General features: G+C 43.0%; 1 protein-coding gene and 1 non-coding gene across 2 annotated transcripts in view; one reads left to right on the top strand and one right to left on the bottom strand.

Annotated features, from left to right (window-relative positions):
- The first annotated feature begins 1,468 nt into the window (after positions 1 to 1,468).
- Positions 1,469 to 20,703, top strand: part of NSMAF (neutral sphingomyelinase activation associated factor) — a 66,509-nt gene continuing 47,274 nt past the window's right edge. Inside the window, exons 1-2 of the mRNA XM_019973742.2 lie at positions 1,469 to 1,808; positions 20,012 to 20,101. Of these exons, the coding sequence (XP_019829301.2) occupies positions 1,750 to 1,808; positions 20,012 to 20,101 (149 nt within the window). The 5' untranslated portion in view covers positions 1,469 to 1,749. The remainder of the gene's footprint in view (positions 1,809 to 20,011; positions 20,102 to 20,703) is intronic.
- TRNAC-ACA (transfer RNA cysteine (anticodon ACA)) lies at positions 8,699 to 8,770 on the bottom strand. Its single transcript has one exon. It is a non-coding gene; the product is annotated as a tRNA-Cys (tRNA).

Raw genomic sequence — 20,703 nt, 5'->3', positions numbered from 1 at the left:
TTCTGGGCTCCAAAATCACTACAGATGGTGACTGCAGCCATGAAATTAAAAGACGCTTACTCCTTGGAAGGAAAGTTATGACCAACCTAGATAGCATATTCAAAAGCAGAGACATTACTTTGCCAACAAAGGTCTGTCTAGTCAAGGCTATGGTTTTTCCTGTGGTCATGTATGGATGTGAGAGTTGGACTGTGAAGAAAGCTGAGCACTGAAGAATTGATGCTTTAGAACTGTGGTGTTGGAGAAGACTCTTGAGAGTCCCTTGGACTGGTAGGAGATCCAACCAGTCCATTCTGAAGGAGACCAGCCCTGGGATTTCTTTGGAAAGAATGATGCTAAAGCTGAAACTCCAGTACTTTGGCCACTTCATGTGAAGACTTGACTCATTGGAAAAGACTCTGATGCTGGGAGGGATTGGGGGCAGGAGGAGAAGGGGATGACAGAGGATGAGATGGCTGGATGACATCACTGACTCGATGGACATGAGTCTGAGTGAACTCCGGGAGTTGGTGATGGACAGGGAGGCCTGGCGTGCTGCGATTCATGGGTTCGCAAAGAGTTGGACACGACTGAGTGACTGATCTGATCTGATCTGATCTGAGAGTCTGTGGTTTTCTAGGCCAAGGCCTGGTGGAGAGGAAGGCTCAAAGTGGCAAGGCTGGAGTTCGCTCCGGCAGGGAATCTTTGTCACTCTCCATCATCAGGGTCACATCAGTCGCTAATGTTTAACTGAATGAAGTAAACTTGCAAGCTGTTTTCTGGCCTTTTTTCCAGCCGAGGTGACTCTTCTGAACTCAGAGCATCTATTGCTAGACCAAGTAGGTTTCAGGGAAGAGTGTTCATAGGCAAAATGTGGGCTGTGGGAGGAAGGGTGTTTGCCTTTCTTCTCATTGTTTGGTGGTGAGGGAAGAGGGAAGTCCTGTGGGCAGCCAGAAGTTAGCATCGTCCCCCTGATCCGGGGGCCTTATCCGGGTAGCAGAGCTCAGCTGCACTGGCTTCATCCTGAGGAGGAGCTAGGACTCTGCTCTGCACCGTGTTGGACTGCTTTCCCTTCGTCTCTGCTTCCCTCTGCCCTGGTTAGTAACTGCATGAAGCTGCCCTTGGGAACTCAGGGAAGGCCTAGGAGACTAAAGCATTTTTCTTCAAACATAAACAGGGACCCAGAAAGGCTTTTGTAGCCAGGAGCCACCCTGCCCCCTCCCTCCAGGGTCCTGCTGGATTTCAGCTGCACGAATAGTTGGACATATCTGTGAATATACTAAAAACCACTGATTGGTACACTCTAAATGGCTGAATTGTTTCGCGTGTAAGTTGCATCTCAAACACAGCTGTTAGCAAAAAGAGAATCATGTGACTAGTTATTTCAATTAAAGACTCAAATGTTATTTAGAACCTCCGTGGCCCACACGCTGACTTAGTTCAGGGTGGGCTTCCGTCTTCATGAGGAAAAGCAGTGAAATGGAGCCGCGGGGCGGCGATTTGGGGCGGAGGGACGGACCCCAGGCCGGGCCCTGGGTCCTGGGCGCCTCGGGCGAGCGCCCGCCCCTCCTCCGACCTGAGTCACGGCCGAGGCCCCACGCGGCGGGGATGCGGCGCTGAGCGCGGGCTCGGGACGCCAGGCCGCAGGCGCGCTCTCCTCGTGGGGCCCGCAGGCCCGCCGTGCCCGGCCCGCCTCCCGGGCTCCCAACCTCTCGGCCGGCGGCGGCGCCGCGGAACCCGAGCTGGAGCCGCGCGCCCCGCCCGCCCTCCATGGCGTTCACCCGGAAGAGGCAGCGCGAGCAGCAGCTGCAGCTCTACTCCAGGGAGAGGTGAGCGCCCGCCGGGGAGCGCAGAGGCCGGGCCGCCGCCGGGACCGCGGAGCAGGAGCGGGTGCCGGGCCGGGCCCATCCCGCGCCGGAACCCCAAGCCCGGGCGGCCACGCGGGTCCCGCCGCCGCGGCCCGGCTCACCCGGAAGGGGTCAGGGGTCGGAGGGTGGGTGGGAGCGGGGTGTAAGCGGGCTCGGCGGGCCCTCTTCCCCCGGTCCCGGGCATCGGATCTCCGCACTCGGTCCCGGGCTGTTCGCTCGGGCGACACCGCGCGGGTTGGCGACCACCCGCCCGCGGGGCAGACGCAGGTGCTCCCATCCCAAGTTCAGCCCCAAAGCATATGCCCGGGCCGCTCTCTGCCCTCCTGGGCCGGGAGAGAGCCTCAAAGAGCGGCCTTATTCGGAGAAAAGCCGGCGTCCAGCTCCCCCGCGCCCCAGACGTCCTCCGCCGAGCAGTGGACCTTCTTATGAGTGCTTGTGAAAGCGCATCCCGGGGGGATTCGGGGTCCCGCGGGCGGAGGCTGAAATGGTCTCAGAACAGTTAGGATTCAGAGTTTCTGATCCTCGGTTTCTCCAAGGGAAGCCCTTTATAAGCTCACTTCTGCTGTAAGCCAGTTTCCAGTGTATTTCGTGTGACGGAAACAGCTTGCTGTTTCTGTCGGTCCCAGGTGCCGACAGAAACTGGGAATGAATCGTTTTACACGTATTTTGGTCGTGGAGCCGTAAGTGCTGCCAGCTTGTCACGTTGTGTGATCAGTGGAGACCCACAAAACAGATTATACATGAAATACAAGTGCAGGCGTTAAGGGTTACCTGTTCTTGCAGCATCCATGCTTCTTTTTCTAGAGATTGACTGGACCCGGTGCAACCATTCATACCTCTTTCCAATTGCTAATTTCCACCCGCCTCTGCCAGGGTGTCCGGAGGCTGAAATTCTATTTTCCACTGTAGGGAAGAAGACATACCAAAAGCTGTATCTTGGATGGGGCTTCCAAGAACGATTTTGGTGGCATCATTAGGTTTTATCCACAGAAAGGCTTGTTTATTGAATAATAATAACTGGATCCTCAATAAAGGAACTCACTCTCATAAGAGGCTGTTCTGACTTCCCCTTTGAATGCTTGTTTCATGTGGCGACAGCTTGAATAGTTTCTTTGTTCAGTGCCAACCACATTAAGACTGGGTATTCTGTATTAAATAGATGAATGTTCAAATTTACATTGTAAGAACTTTGAAACACTTGAATTGCCATCGTGTTCTATGATCTAAGAGTCATTTGTAACAATTCCAGGGGCCTCTTTGATATACAGAGAAACCTGTTTTCTGCCAGTTACTTCCAGGGCAGTAATTTGTGTTTAATTTGGTTAGCTGGTACAGCTCTGCAGTATCACACAAATCTTTAAAGTCTGCACTGGCATTTCTCTGTATAATCCGCTTTGTTGCTATCCATTGATCACGCAGCATGACAGGTTAGCTGCGCTCTCTGTAGCTCGCACAACCAAAATACTTATTATTCATTAGTCAGGAGATGGCAACTGTTCTTGAGCATCGGTAATGTGAAAAAGTCAGTGCCACAGTTTTTTCACTTGCCTCTTACTTACCGACTACCTAAATTCTCTAGTGCTCTGCTCTGTGGCTTTGCAACCTTGGGTTGATGGGCAGACTAACCAGGATGGTTTCTTAGAATAGCAGTTTGAAGGACAGGAATATCTCACAATCAAGCAGTCTCTTTCTAAATCTTGGAATTCTTTCTGAAAGACAAGAGTGTTTTAAACCAGCTTTATTGAACTACTGATTTACTTGTGGCTGCACAGATTTTCTTAGCTTATCTCTTTGTAGCAATAAACACCATTTAGCAAGATGATTGATAGAGGTCATTGACTTGGACACACCCAAGAGAACTGCTACTTTTCTTGGAGCTGTTTCAGAGATCACCCCTGAAAAGTCCTCACTCTTCAGAGCTGCGATTTCATGGGTCCCTCTGATGCTGCTTAAGAGAGTTTAGGTTGCTGCTATTCAGCTACTCAATAATGACCCGGAAAGGGGAAACTTGAAGTTAGCTTTTATTTCTTTTAGTATAAAGTTAATGCTGATACTTTTAGAGAAAGTGGTATTTCTACAGAAGTAGAAGCAGAGAGGCAGTTGGGAAATTCTTAGATTGGTGGCTTAGACCAATGTGATGGCAGAAGAAATGGAGAAAAGTGGATGGATTTTAGATGTTTTTAGGAGGGAGAATCGATAAGCCTTGTTGGGATGGACTGCATGTGAGAGGTAACAGAGGGAGAATTCTAGCTTAGAGTTGTCTGATAAAATACAGGACGCCCAGTTAAATTCGAATTTCAGGTGAACAGTGAAAAATCTTCCAGTATGTCGCATGTGATATGTGGTACATACTTGTACGAAAAAATTTTTGTAACTTATCTGAAGTTCCAACTTAACTGTTGTCCTGTATTTTTACTTGCTAAACAGCAGTCCCACTCTCAGGTTTCCGGTTTAAACAGCGGTAGAGAGGTATCAATTATTGATGATGCTTTAAAGTAAAGCTTTGGGTAGTTTTCACTATTAGAAAACAAAGAGCTAATTGGCTATTCAAACTAAATACTCTGTTCTTCTGGTTAAGACTTAGATGGAAGAAACCATATTGATCTCACTGGTGTTCTGAAATGTCCTTTGCATGTGTTAATGAAGATAAATGTAAAAATCTAAAGACAGTTCACATGTCTTGGAATTGTTGGGAATGGTAGATGTGTATAGTGGGTTAACATACGAGGGAATTCTACAAACTACCACTATTTAGATATTTCTATTTCAGGATTTCAGTTCAGTTCAGTTGCTCAGTTGTGTCCGACTCTTTGCAATCCCATGAACCAACAGCATGCCAGGCCTCCCTGTCCATCGCCAACTCCCAGAGTTCACTCAAACTCATGTCCATCCAGTTGGTCATGCCATGCAACCATCTCATCCTCTGTCGTCCCCTTCTCCTCCTGCCCTCAATCTTTCCCAGCATCAGGGTCTTTTCAAATGAGTCAGCTCTTCGCATCAGGTGGCCAAAGTATTGGAGTAGCAGTTTTAGCATCAGTCCTTCCAATGAACACCCAGGACTGATCTCCTTTAGGATGGAGTAAGCTAATTGTTACATATTTTTTATCTTCAGGTCTAGGAGTGGTGTGGTGGGACCACAGCTATTTTCTTTTAAGGTGATAGAGAAATTGAGACAGTTGAGGCTTGTCCCTACTGGGAAAGAGTCAGTTTTCTGTCTACAGTTTCAGAACAAATTACTTAGCTGTGGCTTGAAAGCTGTCCTTCCAGGCTAAAACATGACGATCATGAATACTATATTGGGCTCACAAATTACATTCATCATTTTACAGGCATATCTCAGATTTCAGCTTTGCTTCAAACATTCTATCTGTGCATAATTCTCTTGGTTATGCTGATGTTAAATTTCTTGCCTGATATAAAATCTGTTACTTAATATGTTTGTCAGTGTGTCTGTATTTGTTATACTAAAAATAATTGCTGAGAAGGAAAACTGATTTGTTATAGTCTGGTTTAATCATTCGTTTTAAAGACTGTTCATCCTGTTCCTTTCATACCTCTGTGGAGTTTGCCAGGTGTCGAAAATAAACTCAGAATCAGCACTCAATTAGCCGCCAGGAACACTGATGGGCTGAGAGAAATTGACATAACTATGATGTAAAGAAATAGGATTTATTTTTCTTACATAACCAAAAAACAGAGTAAAAATAAATGTTGCAAATTTTTTGGTTAACTTAAAATTTACATTGGCTTTACTGGAAATACCTGTCACCTTATTCCCTTCTTACTGTCTCAATTTAACTTCTTCCAAAGTGGCTACCATTTAAAAAGACACCAGAATCTACACACAAATGGATTTTGAGTGTGTTTGCTGTATGGTTTTTTAAATGATGTAAAATGGAAATGATCATTTAATGAATTCATTGCTTTTTTTCCCCTAAATACTGTTGTGGTATCATTTTTTACTCATCAGATATTCAACATTTCCAACTTCAGATTTTCCAACTTCATAAGATTTTTAAATTATCTTCTTTTAATTTGTTAATCTGTGCTCAGTGAATAAGGTCTGTATAATAGTTTGAAATTTTGTATTATAACAATATGTAGTCAGTTTTCACAAATATTCAATAGGATGTTGAAGATAGATTTATATTAATATTGTTACAATATCCTGTGTATGTATTAACATTAAGCTTATTAATTGTTTAGATCTTTTATTTCCTTAATGAATTATTTTTCTGATTGAGAGAGGGTTCATGATGCTAAGTTCATTTTGTATTTCTATCAACTTCACTGTAACTATTTTCAGGGTATGTTATTAAGTCTACTTAACCTTAGAATTGATGTCTTAGCAAATTAAGTTTTTCATCAACATACAATGAACTCCATCTAGTAATAATTTTTTTCTATTTTGTCTGCTATTAATATAGCTATATTTTCTTTGGGTTGTTTGCATTATATATGTTTTCATTCTTTTACTTTCAACTTTTCTTATCCTTAGATTTTAAGCTAATTTCTTGTAGTTTGTAGTTGAACTTTTTATTCTTTCTGATATTTCTTCACAGATTGGCCCACTTATATTTGTTAATATTGCAGATATATTTGGAATCATTTTTACTTTTTTATCTTATTTTTTCCTTTTCTTGGATTAACTAGCAAGATCCCTTTGTTCCCTTTCATTTTTCCTGAAGAATGTGGAAGTTATATATTCTGTTTCTGGTTTTTCTAGTGCTTTTCCTTGAAATTTTAACATTTATGTTTAACTTAAGGTCTGCCAAAGCCTTTGACTGTGTGGATCACAATAAACTGTGGAAAATTCTGAAAGAGATGGGAATACCAGACCACCTGACCTGCCTCTTGAGAAATCTGTATGCAGGTCAGGAAGCAACAGTGAAAACTGGACATGGAACAACAGACTGGTTCCAAATAGGAAAAGGAGTACGTCAAGGCTGTATATCGTCACCCTGCTTATTTAACTTACATGCAGAGTACATCATGAGAAACGCTGGGCTGGAAGAAGCACAAGCTGGAATCAAGATTTCTGGGAGAAATATCAATAACCTCAGATATGCAGATAACACCACCCTTATGGCAGAAAGTAAAGAGGAACTAAAAAGCCTCTTGATGAAAGTGAAAGAGGAGAGTGAAAAAGCTGGCTTAAAGCTCAACATTCAGAAAACTAAGGTCACTGAGTGACTGAACTGAACTAAGGTCTGAGGCCAATCATTCTCTTTACCCTCCTTCCTAACAATATAAGGACCTTGGGACACTTAGCTCCTTTTGTCCCATTTTAAATTATAGTCTGCTATTGTCCAGTATTTGCAATCTATATTTTAATCAGACAGTATCATTGTCTCGTTAATACATGTATAGTTTACATGCATATCTTTCATTGTCTTGGCATTCCTTCTTGCATGTGTCTTCCCTATAGAATTTTCTCTCTCCTGAAGAATGTCCTTGAGGAGTTCCCCTGATGATGGGGGTCTGATGATAGTAAAGTATGTTTGTTTTTGTCTGCCTGAACATGTCCCTATATGGCCCTTGTTTTGAAAATCAATTTTGCTGGTTGTTTAATTCTCTCAGCATTTTGAAGATCCTGTAATATGCATGCGACTTGTTGGAGCAACATTGGATGGGGGAGAGAAGACCCAACAAAGTACAGATAGATCAGTAACCTGTGTGCCCTGCCCTCTGGGTGTGGCTCTTAGCCCCCAGCAGGGTCAGGCTTCACACTTCAGGAGGAGCCTGGGCCCCGTGGGGTGACCGAGGGCCAGGATACAGAGGTGTTGTTATGCTGTGATGGAGCCTTGCTCTCCAGGTCCCATGCAACTTTAGTGCCATGGGTTGGCCTGGCCCCTCCCCTGGCTTGCTCAGGGGCTATCTCAGCCTGGAACTTGAGTCTGCATGACACAGTGGATGAGGCAGGGTCTGTGTATCTGTAAACATGGTTAGGGGCTTGCCAGCACTTTCTCTGGCATGATTAAGACACTGGGGTCCAAGCCTTGTTGACCCAGACTGTTGCCATAACACAAGACTGAACAGGTTTCCATGGAGCTTTGTAGGGGGCCACCTTCTATTTGGGGAGATTAGCCTGCAACACACCCCTGTTGTTCAAGTCTCATTGTTAGGAATCTGCCCTTTCTCTGGCTGCTTGTAAGGTCTTTTCTTTGTACTGTTTTGCTGTTTGTCTGCATAGACGCTTCCTTCGGTTCATCTCTGCTAGTTGGGGCTCCTCAAGCTGAAATAGTTTTGGAAAATTTGTAGCTAGATCTTCAGCTCAGCTCCTTAAGCCCCTGATCTCTCATAACAACTGTTTCATATGTATCTTGATTTTTCTGTGTTGCATGTAGTTTATTTAAATCCATCTTACCTCTTACTTTTTCACTAGTTGCCTAATTTGCACCAAGGTTTTAATTTCACTTTCTTTTTTTTTTTTTTTTTCCTGTTTTTGGCTTCCCCGCGTGGCTTATGGGATCTTAGTTCCCCAACCAGTGGTTGAACTCAGGCCCTTCCTTGGCAGTAAAAGTGCCGAGTCCTAACCACTGGACACCCAAGGAATTAACTAATTTCACTTACTATATTTTTAAATTCCTAATTTCATTTGGTTCACTTACAGCTGCCTTGATCATTTTTTTATAAAAGTCTGATCTTTTGTGTTTTTGATGTCCTATTTCTTTAATTCTTGTAATGATCAGGCTTCCCCTGGTGGCTCAGATGGTAAAGTGACGTGAAGTCGCTCAGTCGTATCCGACTCTCTGCGACCCCATGGACTGTAGCCTACCGGGCTCCTTGGTCCATAGGATTTTCCAGGCAAGAGTACTGGAGTGGGTTGCTATTTCCTTCTCCAGGGGATCTTCCCCACCCAGGGATCGAACCTGGATCTCCTGCATTGTAGGCAGACGCTTTACCGTCTGAGCTACCAGGGAAGCTCGTCAGATGGTAAAGAATCTGCCTATAATGCAGGAGACCCAGGTTCAATCCCTGGCTTGGAAAGTTCCTCTGGAGAAGGAAATGGCAACCCACTCCAGTATTCTTGCCTAGGAAACTCCATGAAGAGAGGAGCCTGGTGGGCTACAGTTCATGGGGTTGCAGAGTCAGACACAACTGAGAAACTAAGCACTATTCTTGTAATGAACAGATGCAGAAAATAAATTAACTGTAGACTTTACAGGTTTGACTAGTGGTCTGCTGCTTGTACTGACCTTCATTTAGTCATTTTACTTCTTCATTTAATGGTTTTCAATGGTGGCCTCTTTGAATTTATTCTTGGAGATCTCGGTTTAATGAGTGTTTTTCCAGAAAGTGTTTGCATGTGTATGTGCCTGGGATTGGGGGAGACAGAACTGGTCTTGTTTGCTCTGAGTGTTACTGGGTTAAGTAGGTAGTGTGAATTCTAACCCTAATACGTGTTAAGGCAGGCTTGTAGTCTCAGGCTGTAAAGGAGACTTACTATGTCCCCTGCCCGGGGCCAAGGTCCTGCAATATCCCTCTGGGAAGATATGGTGGGTGGTTTTTTATTTTCACCCTCAGTTCAGTCGCTCAGTCGTGTCCAACTGTTTGCGACCCCATGAACTGCAGCACGCCAGGCTTCCCTGTCCAGGCTCCCCACTATCTCCAGATCTTGTTCAAACTCATATCCATCAAGTCGGTGATGCCATCCAACCATCTCATCCTCTCTCATCCCCTTCTCCTCCTGTCTTCAATCTTTCCCAGCATCAGGGTCTTTTCACATGAGTCAGTTCTTCGCATCAGATGGACAAAGTATTGGAGTTTCAGCTTCAGTATCAATCCTTCCAATGAATATGAATAGGGTTGCCTGGTTTGCTCTCCTTGCAGTCTAAGGGACTCTCAACAGCCTTCTCCAAAATAACAGTTCAAAAGCATCAATTCTTCAGCGCTCAAGTTTCTTTATGATCCAACTCTCACATCCATACATGACCACTGGAAAAACCATAGCCTTGACTAGATGGACCTTTGTTGGACAAGTAATGTCTCTGCTTTTTAATATGCTGTCTAGGTTGGTCATTGGAGAAGGCAATGGCACCCCACTCCAGTACTCTTGCCTGGAAAGTCCCATGGATGGAGGAGCCTGGTAGGCTATAGTCCATGGGGTTGCTAAGAGTCGGACACGACTGAGCGACTTCACTTTCACTTTTCACTTTCATGCATTGGAGAAGGAAATGGCATCCCACTCCAGTATTCTTGCCTGGAGAATTCCAGGGACGGGGAGCCTGGTGGGCTGCTGTCTATGGGGTTGCACAGAGTTGGACACGACTGAAGCGACTTAGCAGCAGCAGCAGCAGGTTGGTCATAGCTGTTCTTCCAGGGGGTAAGCGTCTTTTAATTTCATGGCTGCAATCACCATCTGCAGTGATTTTGGAGCCCCCCAAAAATAAAGTCTCGCACTGTTTTCATGGCAAATAGATAGGGAAACAATTGAGTGATGGGACCAGATGCCATGATCTTAATTTTTTGAATGTTGAGTTTTAAGCCAGCTTTTTCACTCTCTCTCTCTTTCATCAAGAGACGTTTTAGTTCTTCATTTCTTCCATAAGGGTGGCATCATCTGTGTATCTGAGGTTATTGATATTTCTTCTGGCAGTCTTGATTCCAGCTTGTGTTCCGTCGAGCACGGCATTTTGCATGATATACTCTGCATATAAGTTAAAATAAGCAGGGTGACAATATACAGCCTTGACGTACTCCTTTCCCAATTTGGAACCAGTCTGTTGTTCCGTGTCTGGTTCTAACTGTTGCTTCTTGACCTGCATACAGATTTCTCAGGACGCAGGTAAGGTGGTCTGGTATTCCCATTTCTTGAAGAATTTTCCACAGCTGGTTGTGATCTACACAGTCAAAGGCTTTCACGTAATCAATAAAACAGATGTTTTTCTGGTATTCTCTTGCTTTTTCTGTGATCCAACGGATGTTCACCCCTAGAGGCTGTTACTTTAGGGATCCTAGCTTTTTCTGCTCCTTCCCTCTCCCCATCTCAGTCCCCTCCTGAATTCAGGCTCTGCTGCTCAGACAGTTGGGAAAAGCCTCCAGTGCCTTGCTGACTTCTTGGTTTCTCTCTTCCAAGACCTTCCCTTACTTTTCCATCACCTCAGCCAAGCATGTGAAGTTTTCAGTAATCCAGCAGTTTTAGAGGCTCTGTATTGAGATTGTTTCTTTGGAAATTTAATCTGCCATGATGCCCAAAATGGAATTCCTGCTGATTCTTTAAACTCAAGTTTATTTAATTAATCTATAAACCCACTGGTACTTCCCTGGTGGCTAGACACTGGTTAAGAAAGGACTTTTGAGGTCATCTAAGCTGTGGCTCCCTACCCCTCACTTTATAGTTGGAGGCCTGAGAAAGCAAAGTGGTTTGACCAAGAGTCCAGTAGCCAAGACATGGCTGTGCTGAGCCTAAAACAAATGTCCTCTGATCCAGCCCGGCCCCCTTTCCACTGCAGCATGCTGCTCCTGTTTTACATCCTGGGTCAGTGCTTGTTTTTATCGTATCTTTGACATTTAGAACAATTCAGGAATGCTCCAAGCCTGGTTCATGGAGACTTAGTACCTTGTTACACTAAGTGTGGTCTTTGGCTATCCCATCAGCTCTGTCTGGGAGCCTATTAGCAAATGCAGAATCTCAGGCTCCTATCAGATCTTCTGCATCAGAATCTGCATGTTAACAAGATCCCCGGGTAATTAAAGCATGAGAAGCCCTGCTGGAGATAACAGTAATCAAGCATTCATCTGGATTTCCTGTTGTTTGTTCCTTCAACCTGTCTCTACCTTTATCTTCTCGATGGTGTAGAGAACCCTCCTGGAAGCCTGCTCCCAGGGCTGTGACTCTTGGTGAAGAAACTGAAAGACCTTGAGAAACACAGGTTTAGTGCTCATTCTAGATAAGACAGATTATTTATAAACCGAAGAGGAAGTTGTCACCCATCTGCAGCATAAACTCCCTGTGAAGTCATCTAATGCTAATCTAATCTCTTTTGACAGAGTTCTGACTGGTGGGTTGGGAAAATGGAGTAGATTTGGTTCAGCTGAATTTTGGCAGAGAGTAAGCTTTCGTTTTGTGTTAATAGCAGAATTGGGAAAGGAGAAATTGACGTTCATAGAGTTAGGTGGAGTAAGATTCATTTTTTCAGAGGTTGCTGTCAAATGTACATTATTGGGGGCACATTTCTAACAGTGGGTCACAGAACTGTGTTCTCATCCTTGTCCGTTCAACGTTTTCTTCATTTCATTCCTTTCATTCATTTCATTCCCTGCAGTGGAATCACAGAGCCCTAACCACTGGATCACCAGGGAGTTCCCCTTAATTTCATATTTTGTTTCAGAGGCCATTTTAAGACGTGCTCAAGTTAGTTAAACCAGCTCTCCAGGTAGGTAGTGGAGTCCCTACAGTCTGGCTAAATCCAAGGATCGTGTTGAGGTATTCAGAGTAAAGATGGAAATAGAGGACAGCCGGCTGTGAACACACTCCTAACGTGAGCTGGCACATTTTCCCTTCCCTCAATCTCCTCAGCATCTCCAGCCTAGAAAATCGACTGACTGGCAAAATCTGTGGGCTCCATTCTAAACACTGTTTGTCAATGGAGTGTTGAACAATCATTGAGCAGCTGTGAATGCAGCCTAGCTCTGAGGGCTGCCCACAGTGAACTTGTTTACATTGTTGGTTAAGTGTTGAGCAGGATGCTTTATGAGGATGGGCCAGAATCTTTCTCAGGAAAGTTCAGTTGCCGAATGAGTCAATTTATCTACAGAAAATGCCACTACAGCTCTGTAAACATGGATTGAACTAAGGAATACCCAGGAGCAGGACCCAGGGTCTCCTAAAGAAAGAATTTGTAGTCTGTTATACTGATATAACATTATGGCTGAGATCATAAAATTATAAAAGGGTTTTTAGGTTCTTTTAAAGCGTGGAAACTTTTACTCCATGGAATGCAGTTTGAAAATCATTGTTCAAAAACACAGTGTAAATTTATGGTAATAATTTTTACATACAAAAATTCTCAAGCAGGTATAATTGAACATTTCAGTACAAAGGAAATAACTCTGAAAGGTTTCTTAATCCTTTAACTTTGAATAATGCGATTGAGTTATATTCCTTCATTATGTGTTTTACATTTCTTACAAAATAGGCATATTGGTACATTAAGGAGGATATAAATTATTCACCAAAATAATGCCTTTAGTTCTATAGTACCTGATGTGATTATTTTGGCCAAAAAACCCACATACTTCAACAAAATTTAAAAAAAATTTAAAAACACTTTTATAAAAAAAAAGCACCTAAGATTTACTATTTTTTTACTTAAGTATTTACAGTTTTAAGTCACAGTATAGTAGTATTAAGTATGTTCACGTGTTGGGTGGCAAATCTCTAGAACTTTCAGTTCAGTTCAGTTGCTCAGTCGTGTCTGACTCTTTGCAACCCCATGAATCGCAGCACGCCAGGCCTCCCTGTCCATCACCAACTCCCGGAGTTCACCCAAACTCATCTCTAGAACTTTCAAGTCTTGCAAAACCGAAGCTCTGTCCTTCCCCCAGCTCCTGGCAACCATTTTGTTTTCTCTTAGTAAGAGTTTGACTACTCTTAGATACTTAGATAAGTGGAACAGTGTGGTATTTGTCTTTTTGGGACTGATCTATTTCACCTGCAGCAGTGCCTTCAGGGTTCCTGCATGTTGTAGCATGTGACAAGACTTCCTTCTTTTTTTTTAAGGCTGAAAAATATTTTACTGTATGTATATGCCTCATTTTCTCTATCCACCGATCCATCAACAGATACTTAGATTGCTTCTATCTCTTGGCTGTTGTGAATAATGCTGCAGTGAACATGGATATGCAAATATCTCTGATACGTTTTCAGTGCTTTTGGATATATATTCAGAAGTGTGACTGTTGGGTCATAGGGTAGTTCTGTTTTTATTTTTTAAATGTTATTGGAATATAGTTGATTTACAGTGTTGTATTAGTTTCAAGTGTACAGCTTAGTGCTTCAATTATGCATAAAGATATATTCCTTCTTTTTCAGATTCTTTTCCCATAGAGGTTACTGTGTAGAGTTCTCAGGCCCTTGTTGGTTATCTGTTTTCTATATAGTCGTGTGTATGTTAATCCCAAGCTCCTGATTTATGCCTCCCACCCAGCCTTTCCCCTTTGGTTACCATAAGCTTGTTTTCAAAATCTGAGTGTCTGTTCCTACTTTGTAAATAAGTTTATTCATATCATTTTTAAAAATTAAATTCCACATATGATTCATCTATGATATTTGTCTATCTCTTTATGACTTTCTTTGTATGATAATCTCTAGGTCTGTCCATGTTGCTGCGAATGGCATTTCATTCTTTTTTATGGCTGATTTATTTTCCACTGTATATATGTACCATATCTTCTTTATCCATTCTTCTTGTTGATGGATGTTCAGGTTGCTTCTATGTCTTGGCTGTTGTGAATAGTGCTGTGATGAACATTGGTGTGTATGTATCTTTTCAAATTATATTTCCAGGCGTGGGATTGCTGGGTCTTATGGATCACAATAAACTGGAAAATTCTTCAAGAGATGGGAATACCAGACCACCTGACCTGCCTCTTGAGAAATCTGTATGCAGGTCAGGAAGCAACAGTTAGAACTGGACATGGAACAACAGACTGGTTCCAAATAGGAAAAGGAGTATGTCAAGGCTGTATATTGTCACTTTGCTTATTTAACTTATATACAGAGTACATCATGAGAAATGCTGGACTGGAAGAAACACAAGCTGGAATCAGGATTGCTGGGAGAAATATCAGTAACCTCAGATATGCAGATGAAACCACCCTTATGGCAGAAAGTGAAGAGGAACTAAAAAGCCTCTTGATGAAAGTGAAAGTGGAGAGTGAAAAAGTTGGCTTAAAGCTCAACATTCAGAAAACGAAGATCATGGCATCCAGTCCCATCACTTCATGGGGAATAGATGGAAAAACAGTGGAAACAGTGTCAGACTTTATTTTTGGGGGCTCCAAAATCACTGCAGATGGTGACTGCAGCCATGAAATTAAAAGACGCTTACTCCTTGGAAGGAAAGTTATGACCAACCTAGATAGCATATTCAAAAGCAGAGACATTACTTTGCCAACAAAGGTCCGTCTGGTCAAGGCTGTGGTTTTTCCTGTGGTCATGTATGGATGTGAGAGTTGGACTGTGAAGAAGGCTGAGCGCCGAAGAAATGATGCTTTTGAACTGTGGTGTTGGTTCTCTTAAGCGTCCCTTGGACTGCAAGGAGATCCAACCAGTCCATTCTGAAGGAGATCAGCCCTGGGATTTCTTTGGAAGGAATGATGCTAAAGCTGAAACTCCAGTACTTTGGCCACCTCATGCGAAGAGTTGACTCATTGGAAAAGACTCTGATGCTGGGAGGGATTGGGGGCAGGAGGAGAAGGGGATGACAGAGGATGAGATGGCTGGATGGCATCACTGACTCGATGGACGTGAGTCTGAGTGAACTCCAGGAGTTGGTGATGGACAGGGAGGCCTGGCGTGCTGCAATTCATGGGGTCGCAAAGAGTCAGACACGACTGAGCGACTGAACTGATGGTAGTTCTAGGTTTAGTTTTTCAAGGACTTCCATACTGTTCTCCATAGTAGTTGTACTAGTTTACGTTCCCACCAACAGTGTAGGAGGATTCCCTTTTCTCCACACTCTCTCTCCTGCATTTGTTGTCTGTAGACTTTTTGATGATGGCCATTCTGAGCCACGTGAGGTGATAACCTCATCGTGCTTTTGACTCTGGCTCTAGGCATGGAGCATTAGAAGCCAAGCCTTTTAATAAATATGAGTCTATAAACATATCCTGGTTGCTAGAGCAATTAGATGACTTGGAAGGACTAAAGAGTTGCTAAAGAAGCAGGTGGAGAAGGAAGTGGCAATCCACTCCAGTATTCTTGGCTGGGAAATTCCACAGACAGGAGCTGGTACAGTCTGTGGGGTCACAAAGAGTCGGACACAACTGAGTGACTAAACGACACCAACAGAGAAGCAGGTGGTGAGAGATGCCTGAGTCTGTGGGCCTGTGAAGGAGGATAGGAGTCATCTGCCCACCAGAGGGAACCTGAATATGATAGTTCTAGCTTTAATTTTTTGAGGAACCTCTGTACTGTTTTCCATAGTAGCTACATCATTTCACAATTCCACCAGCAATTTCTCCACATCCTCCCCAATGTTTATTGTTTTGTAATAGTGTATGAGATTTTGATTTGCAGTGTCCTTATGATTAGTGATGTTCAATATCTTTTTTATACACTTTCTGGCTATTTGCATATCTTTGGACAAGTGTCTATTTAAGACCTTTGTCCATTTTTTACTTTAATTTTTGTTGAGTTGTAACAGTTCTTTCATGCACTGGAAAAGGAAATGGCAACCCACTCCAGTGTTCTTGCCTGGAGAATCCCAGGGACGGGGCAGCCTGGTGGGCTGCCGTCTATGGGGTCACACAGAGTCAGACATGACTGAAGTGATTTAGCAGCAGCAGCAGTTCTTTATATGTTCTCAATATTAACTCGCTATGAGATGCATGGTTTGCAAATATTCTCTCCAATTTTGTAGGTTGCCTTCTCACTTTGTTAATATTTGGCTACACTGGGTCTTAGTTGCAGCACGTGAAATCTAGTTCCCTGACTGGGGATCGAACCCAGGCCCCTGCACTGGGGGCATGGAGTCTGAGCCACTGGACCACCAGGGAAATCCCTCCGTCTCACTTTGTTGACTGTTTTCTTTGCTGCAGAGTAGTAGTCATACTTCCGTGTCATAGAAGTCGGATGTGGTTACACTTATCTATTTTTGCTTTTGTTGGGCTTGCTGTGTCATAGCCAAGAAATCATTGCCAAATCCAGTGTCATGAAGCGTTCCCCTTATGTTTTCTCCTAGAGTTTTATAGTTTCAGGTCTTAAAATTAGGCCTTTAATTCATTTTGAGTTAATTTTTATATATATTATGAAGAGTTCAGGATCATTCTTTTGTATGTCAATACCCAGATTTCCATTTGTTGCAGAGACAGTTCTTTCCTTATTGTGTGACTTTGGGTCCCTTGTTGAAGATCCGTTAGATATGAGAGTATTTCTGAGCTCTCTATTCTGTTCCTTTGGTCTACATGTCAGGACCACATTGTTTTAATACTATAGCTTTGTAATATCTTTTGGTAAGGAACTGTGAGACTTCCAGTTTTTTTATTCTCAATTATTTTAGCTTTCTGATTCTGTATGAATTTTAGGATTTTTTTCTATTTCTGCAGTAATTGGCATTGAGAGTTTGTTAGGGATAACACTGAATATATAGATTGCTTTGGCTGGTATAGACATTTTAACAATATTATGCTTTGGCTAAGTATGACATTTTAACAATATTAAAGATACGATTATATCTTATTTATATGGAAGAGCTTGCTGTTTATGAAGGCTACTTGTGCTACAGCTAAGTACGGCTAAGTCACTTCAGTCGTGTCTGACTCTGTGCAACCCCATAGACAGCAGCCCACCAGGCTCCCCCATCCCTGGGATTCTCCAGGCAAGAACACTGGAGTGGGTTGCCATTTCCTTCTCCAATGCATGAAAGTGAAAGTGAAATCGCTCAGTCCTGTCCAGCTCTTAGCCTACCAGGCTCTTCCGCCCATGGGATTTTCCAGGCAAGAGTACTGGAGTGGGGTGCCATTGCCTTACAGCCACAAAATTATGCCATTGTCTTACTGACAAATACTTTAGTTTACCCTCTCTCTAAGAGAAGTGGGGAGATGAAGGAGGAAGGGTTGCCTAGCTCCTGCCCAAGCAAAGCATTTCAGCTTATTAAGATATTAATACAAGCTAAAAGTAAGGGGCAATGTACTTAGTAACTATCTCTCTGATTTATACCTTCCTGGAAATTATCTGATGCATCAAAGGATGTTCCTAGCAATCCCAACTTTTGTGATTGTATTGAAATTCACAGTAGGTACTAATAGTGAGCATTTTACACTGAGCTCTGGCAGTTTAGCCTATGATTAATTCTTGTTCATGGATTTTACAGTGTAGAACAGGCCAATAAAAGTTGCCTGTTGTGATGGTAGAGCTGGTTCCTGCTGTCATTATTTTTAGTTTATGAGTTACTTTTCTGTTGGTTCAAAATTTTTAAGTGGGCCATATCTTGGTTTATGGATATAATTTCTTCTTTGTAAGGATGTTAATTATAGTCTTTGGACCTCTTTTTCTGTACACGTTTCTAGTCCTTCAGGTTGTATTCTTCTGCTTGCTTGGTCTATTTCTTTCACACTGGAAGCTGGTAATCCTGGGGTGTCTTATATTTAAGGGTGAAGCATGTAATTCTCGTGGGCAGGCCTCTTCTGCTGGGCTTCAGTGTGGGATGATGCTCTTTCAAATGCTGGTAGCCATGGGTCTTTTCTTTAGCACTAGTTTTTTCCAAAGATAATCCACCAGACTGCTACTTGGAGTGTGATATGTCTTCCTGATTTTTGTGTAACCACCTTCTCACGCTCTGCACCGTGCTTGATGTCTAGTTGGGAGCCTCTTTTTTAACTTTGTTACTGAAAAACTGTGTATCGGGAGAACTACCAGGGGAGGAATCTGGGTGACTAGCCTCATTCGGACTCTCAGCATCACCTTGGCTTCATCCCTGCCTTCTTGCTGCCTTATTCCTGCAGTCGTGGAACTTCGGGTTTTCTCCTGACTGGTGCCTTCTCTGGAGGCATCCGCTCTCCTGGTTTCTGGTCACTGCTGATTCCTCCATCCACTGGCTGTCCGCTTTCACTGTCTTGCTCACAAACTTACCGTTACTTCTCACTTGCTTGTGTGCCCCTCCAGTTTTCTTTAGTCTATGGCTTTTTACTATTTAAAAAATACTTCTGTTTACTTTGTATTGTTGTTCCCAGAGGGAGCAGAAATAAACCATGCATATTTATTCTGCTGTATTTAATCTCGAGGTCTGTTCTGCGTAATCTAGGTTCTATTCTGCCATATATGATCTAGAGGTCTATTCTGCCATATTTAATCTAGAGGTCTGTTCTGCCGTATTTAATCTAGAGATCTGTTCTGCCGTATTTAATCTAGATGTCTTTCCCTCTTACACAGGAACTTCAAGACCCAGCTCAAGTGCCACGTTTTTCATGAGACCCTCTCCCTCCCTGTAACTCTGGTGCCGTCGGTGTTTCTGGGTCCTGACCACAAAACAAAACAGTTGCTTCCAGTTCTTTGCCATGTGTTTCTTTCTGTGGCCATACAACTAAATAATACATTTCTTTAGAGCTTTGTTTTTAAAAAAGCACTTCAAACTTTAAAAGCAACTATTTTTCAATCCCATTCAGTTTCAACTTGCTTATTTTATCTATAACATAGTCATTGTGTGCAAGCATTAGGTTGGTTGTTGAGTGAGTCAGTCATGTCCGCCTCTTTGCTACCCCATGGACTGCAGCACGCCAGGCTTCCCTGACCTTCACTATCTCCTGGAGTTTGCTCAAACTCATGTCCATTGAGTCGCTGATGCCATCCAACCATCCCATCCTCTGTCGTCCCCTTCTTCTCCTGCCCTCAATCTTTCCCAGCATCAGGGTCTTTTCCAGTGAGTACGGGGGAATATCTAAAGATCTACCTCTCAGAGGCTTGTGGTCTTGTGAGAGTAGCAGGAGGCACTCACCCACCCATGAGCCATGACACTGGAGTGGTGTGTGTGGTACAGGAGCCTAGGGTGCAGTCACAGGGAACAGAGGGCGAGAACTCTGTAGGTGGGAAGGCTCCGAGCTTTGTTCAGGCAAGAATAAGTTTTGTTTCTTGAAATTATTGAGTTTTTGTAAAGAAATAATAGATCCACTTGGTAAACAAATTTGGAGAAGGAAATAGCAACCTACTCCAGTATTCTTGCTTGGGAAATTCCATGGAGAGAGGAGCCTAGTGGGCTACAGTCCATGGGATTGCAAAGAGTCAGAGGTGACTTAGTGACTGAGCAACAAAACAGTTTTACTTTTGACATAACTAGACAGGTCTTTCTGGATGGAGAGGCATGCCTGGCATATAATACACACTTAATAAGTATTTTTTGATGTTAAAGATGGAAAAGCACTTTGGGAACACGTGTAAAATATTCTGCTTTCTTAATATGTTAAAAAAATTAACCTTTTTTTTTTTTTCTCCCCAAATGTAGATTTTCCTTGCTTCTGCTTAACTTGGAGGAGTACTACTTTGAACAGCACACGGCTCATCACATTCAGCACAAGGGCAGCCAGAAGGAAAGGTAAGGAGGAGTTTTAGATCTCTGCAGACTTACAGACTTTTCTGTTGTCTGTTTTAAAATTAAATGTATGATCACACAGTTTTCCCCTTCTTTTGGGAAAGTAATGAGAAGAAAGGGATTTATAAATCCAGTGTATAGATTGCCATAACTTAAGATATTTTCTAAAGCTGAAAGTGAAAGTTGCTCAGTCGTGTCCAACTCTTTGCGACTCCGTGGACTATAGAGTCCATGGAATTCTCCAGGCCAGAATATTGGAGTGGGTAGATTTATCCTTCTCCAGGGGATCTTCCGAACCCAGGAATCGAACTGGGATCTCCTGCATTGCAGGCAAATTCTTTACCAACTGAGCTATCAGGGAAGCCCTTTCTAAAGCTAAGTACTAATTCCTCAGAGGTTGGGTCTGGTTCCTAAATCCACCCGATGGGCCCCTGATTCATTCCATCACTTTTTTCTTGCATCCCTTTTGTCCTTGTATGCTCAATTATTTGGGTTATGGTGTTTTAAAGTAATGATCATAAAACATCAGTGCATGTGGTGTAAAAATCAGGACTTTCAAATGAATAATTTGATTTGAACTAGAAGCAAAATACTCTATATTTTAA

The sequence above is a fragment of the Bos indicus genome, chromosome 14 (genome assembly GCF_029378745.1).
Source record: "Bos indicus isolate NIAB-ARS_2022 breed Sahiwal x Tharparkar chromosome 14, NIAB-ARS_B.indTharparkar_mat_pri_1.0, whole genome shotgun sequence".
Lineage (NCBI taxonomy): Eukaryota > Metazoa > Chordata > Mammalia > Artiodactyla > Bovidae > Bos > Bos indicus.
The sequence above is the reverse complement of the archived record's forward strand: the minus strand, read 5'-3'. Positions and strand labels throughout refer to the sequence as shown.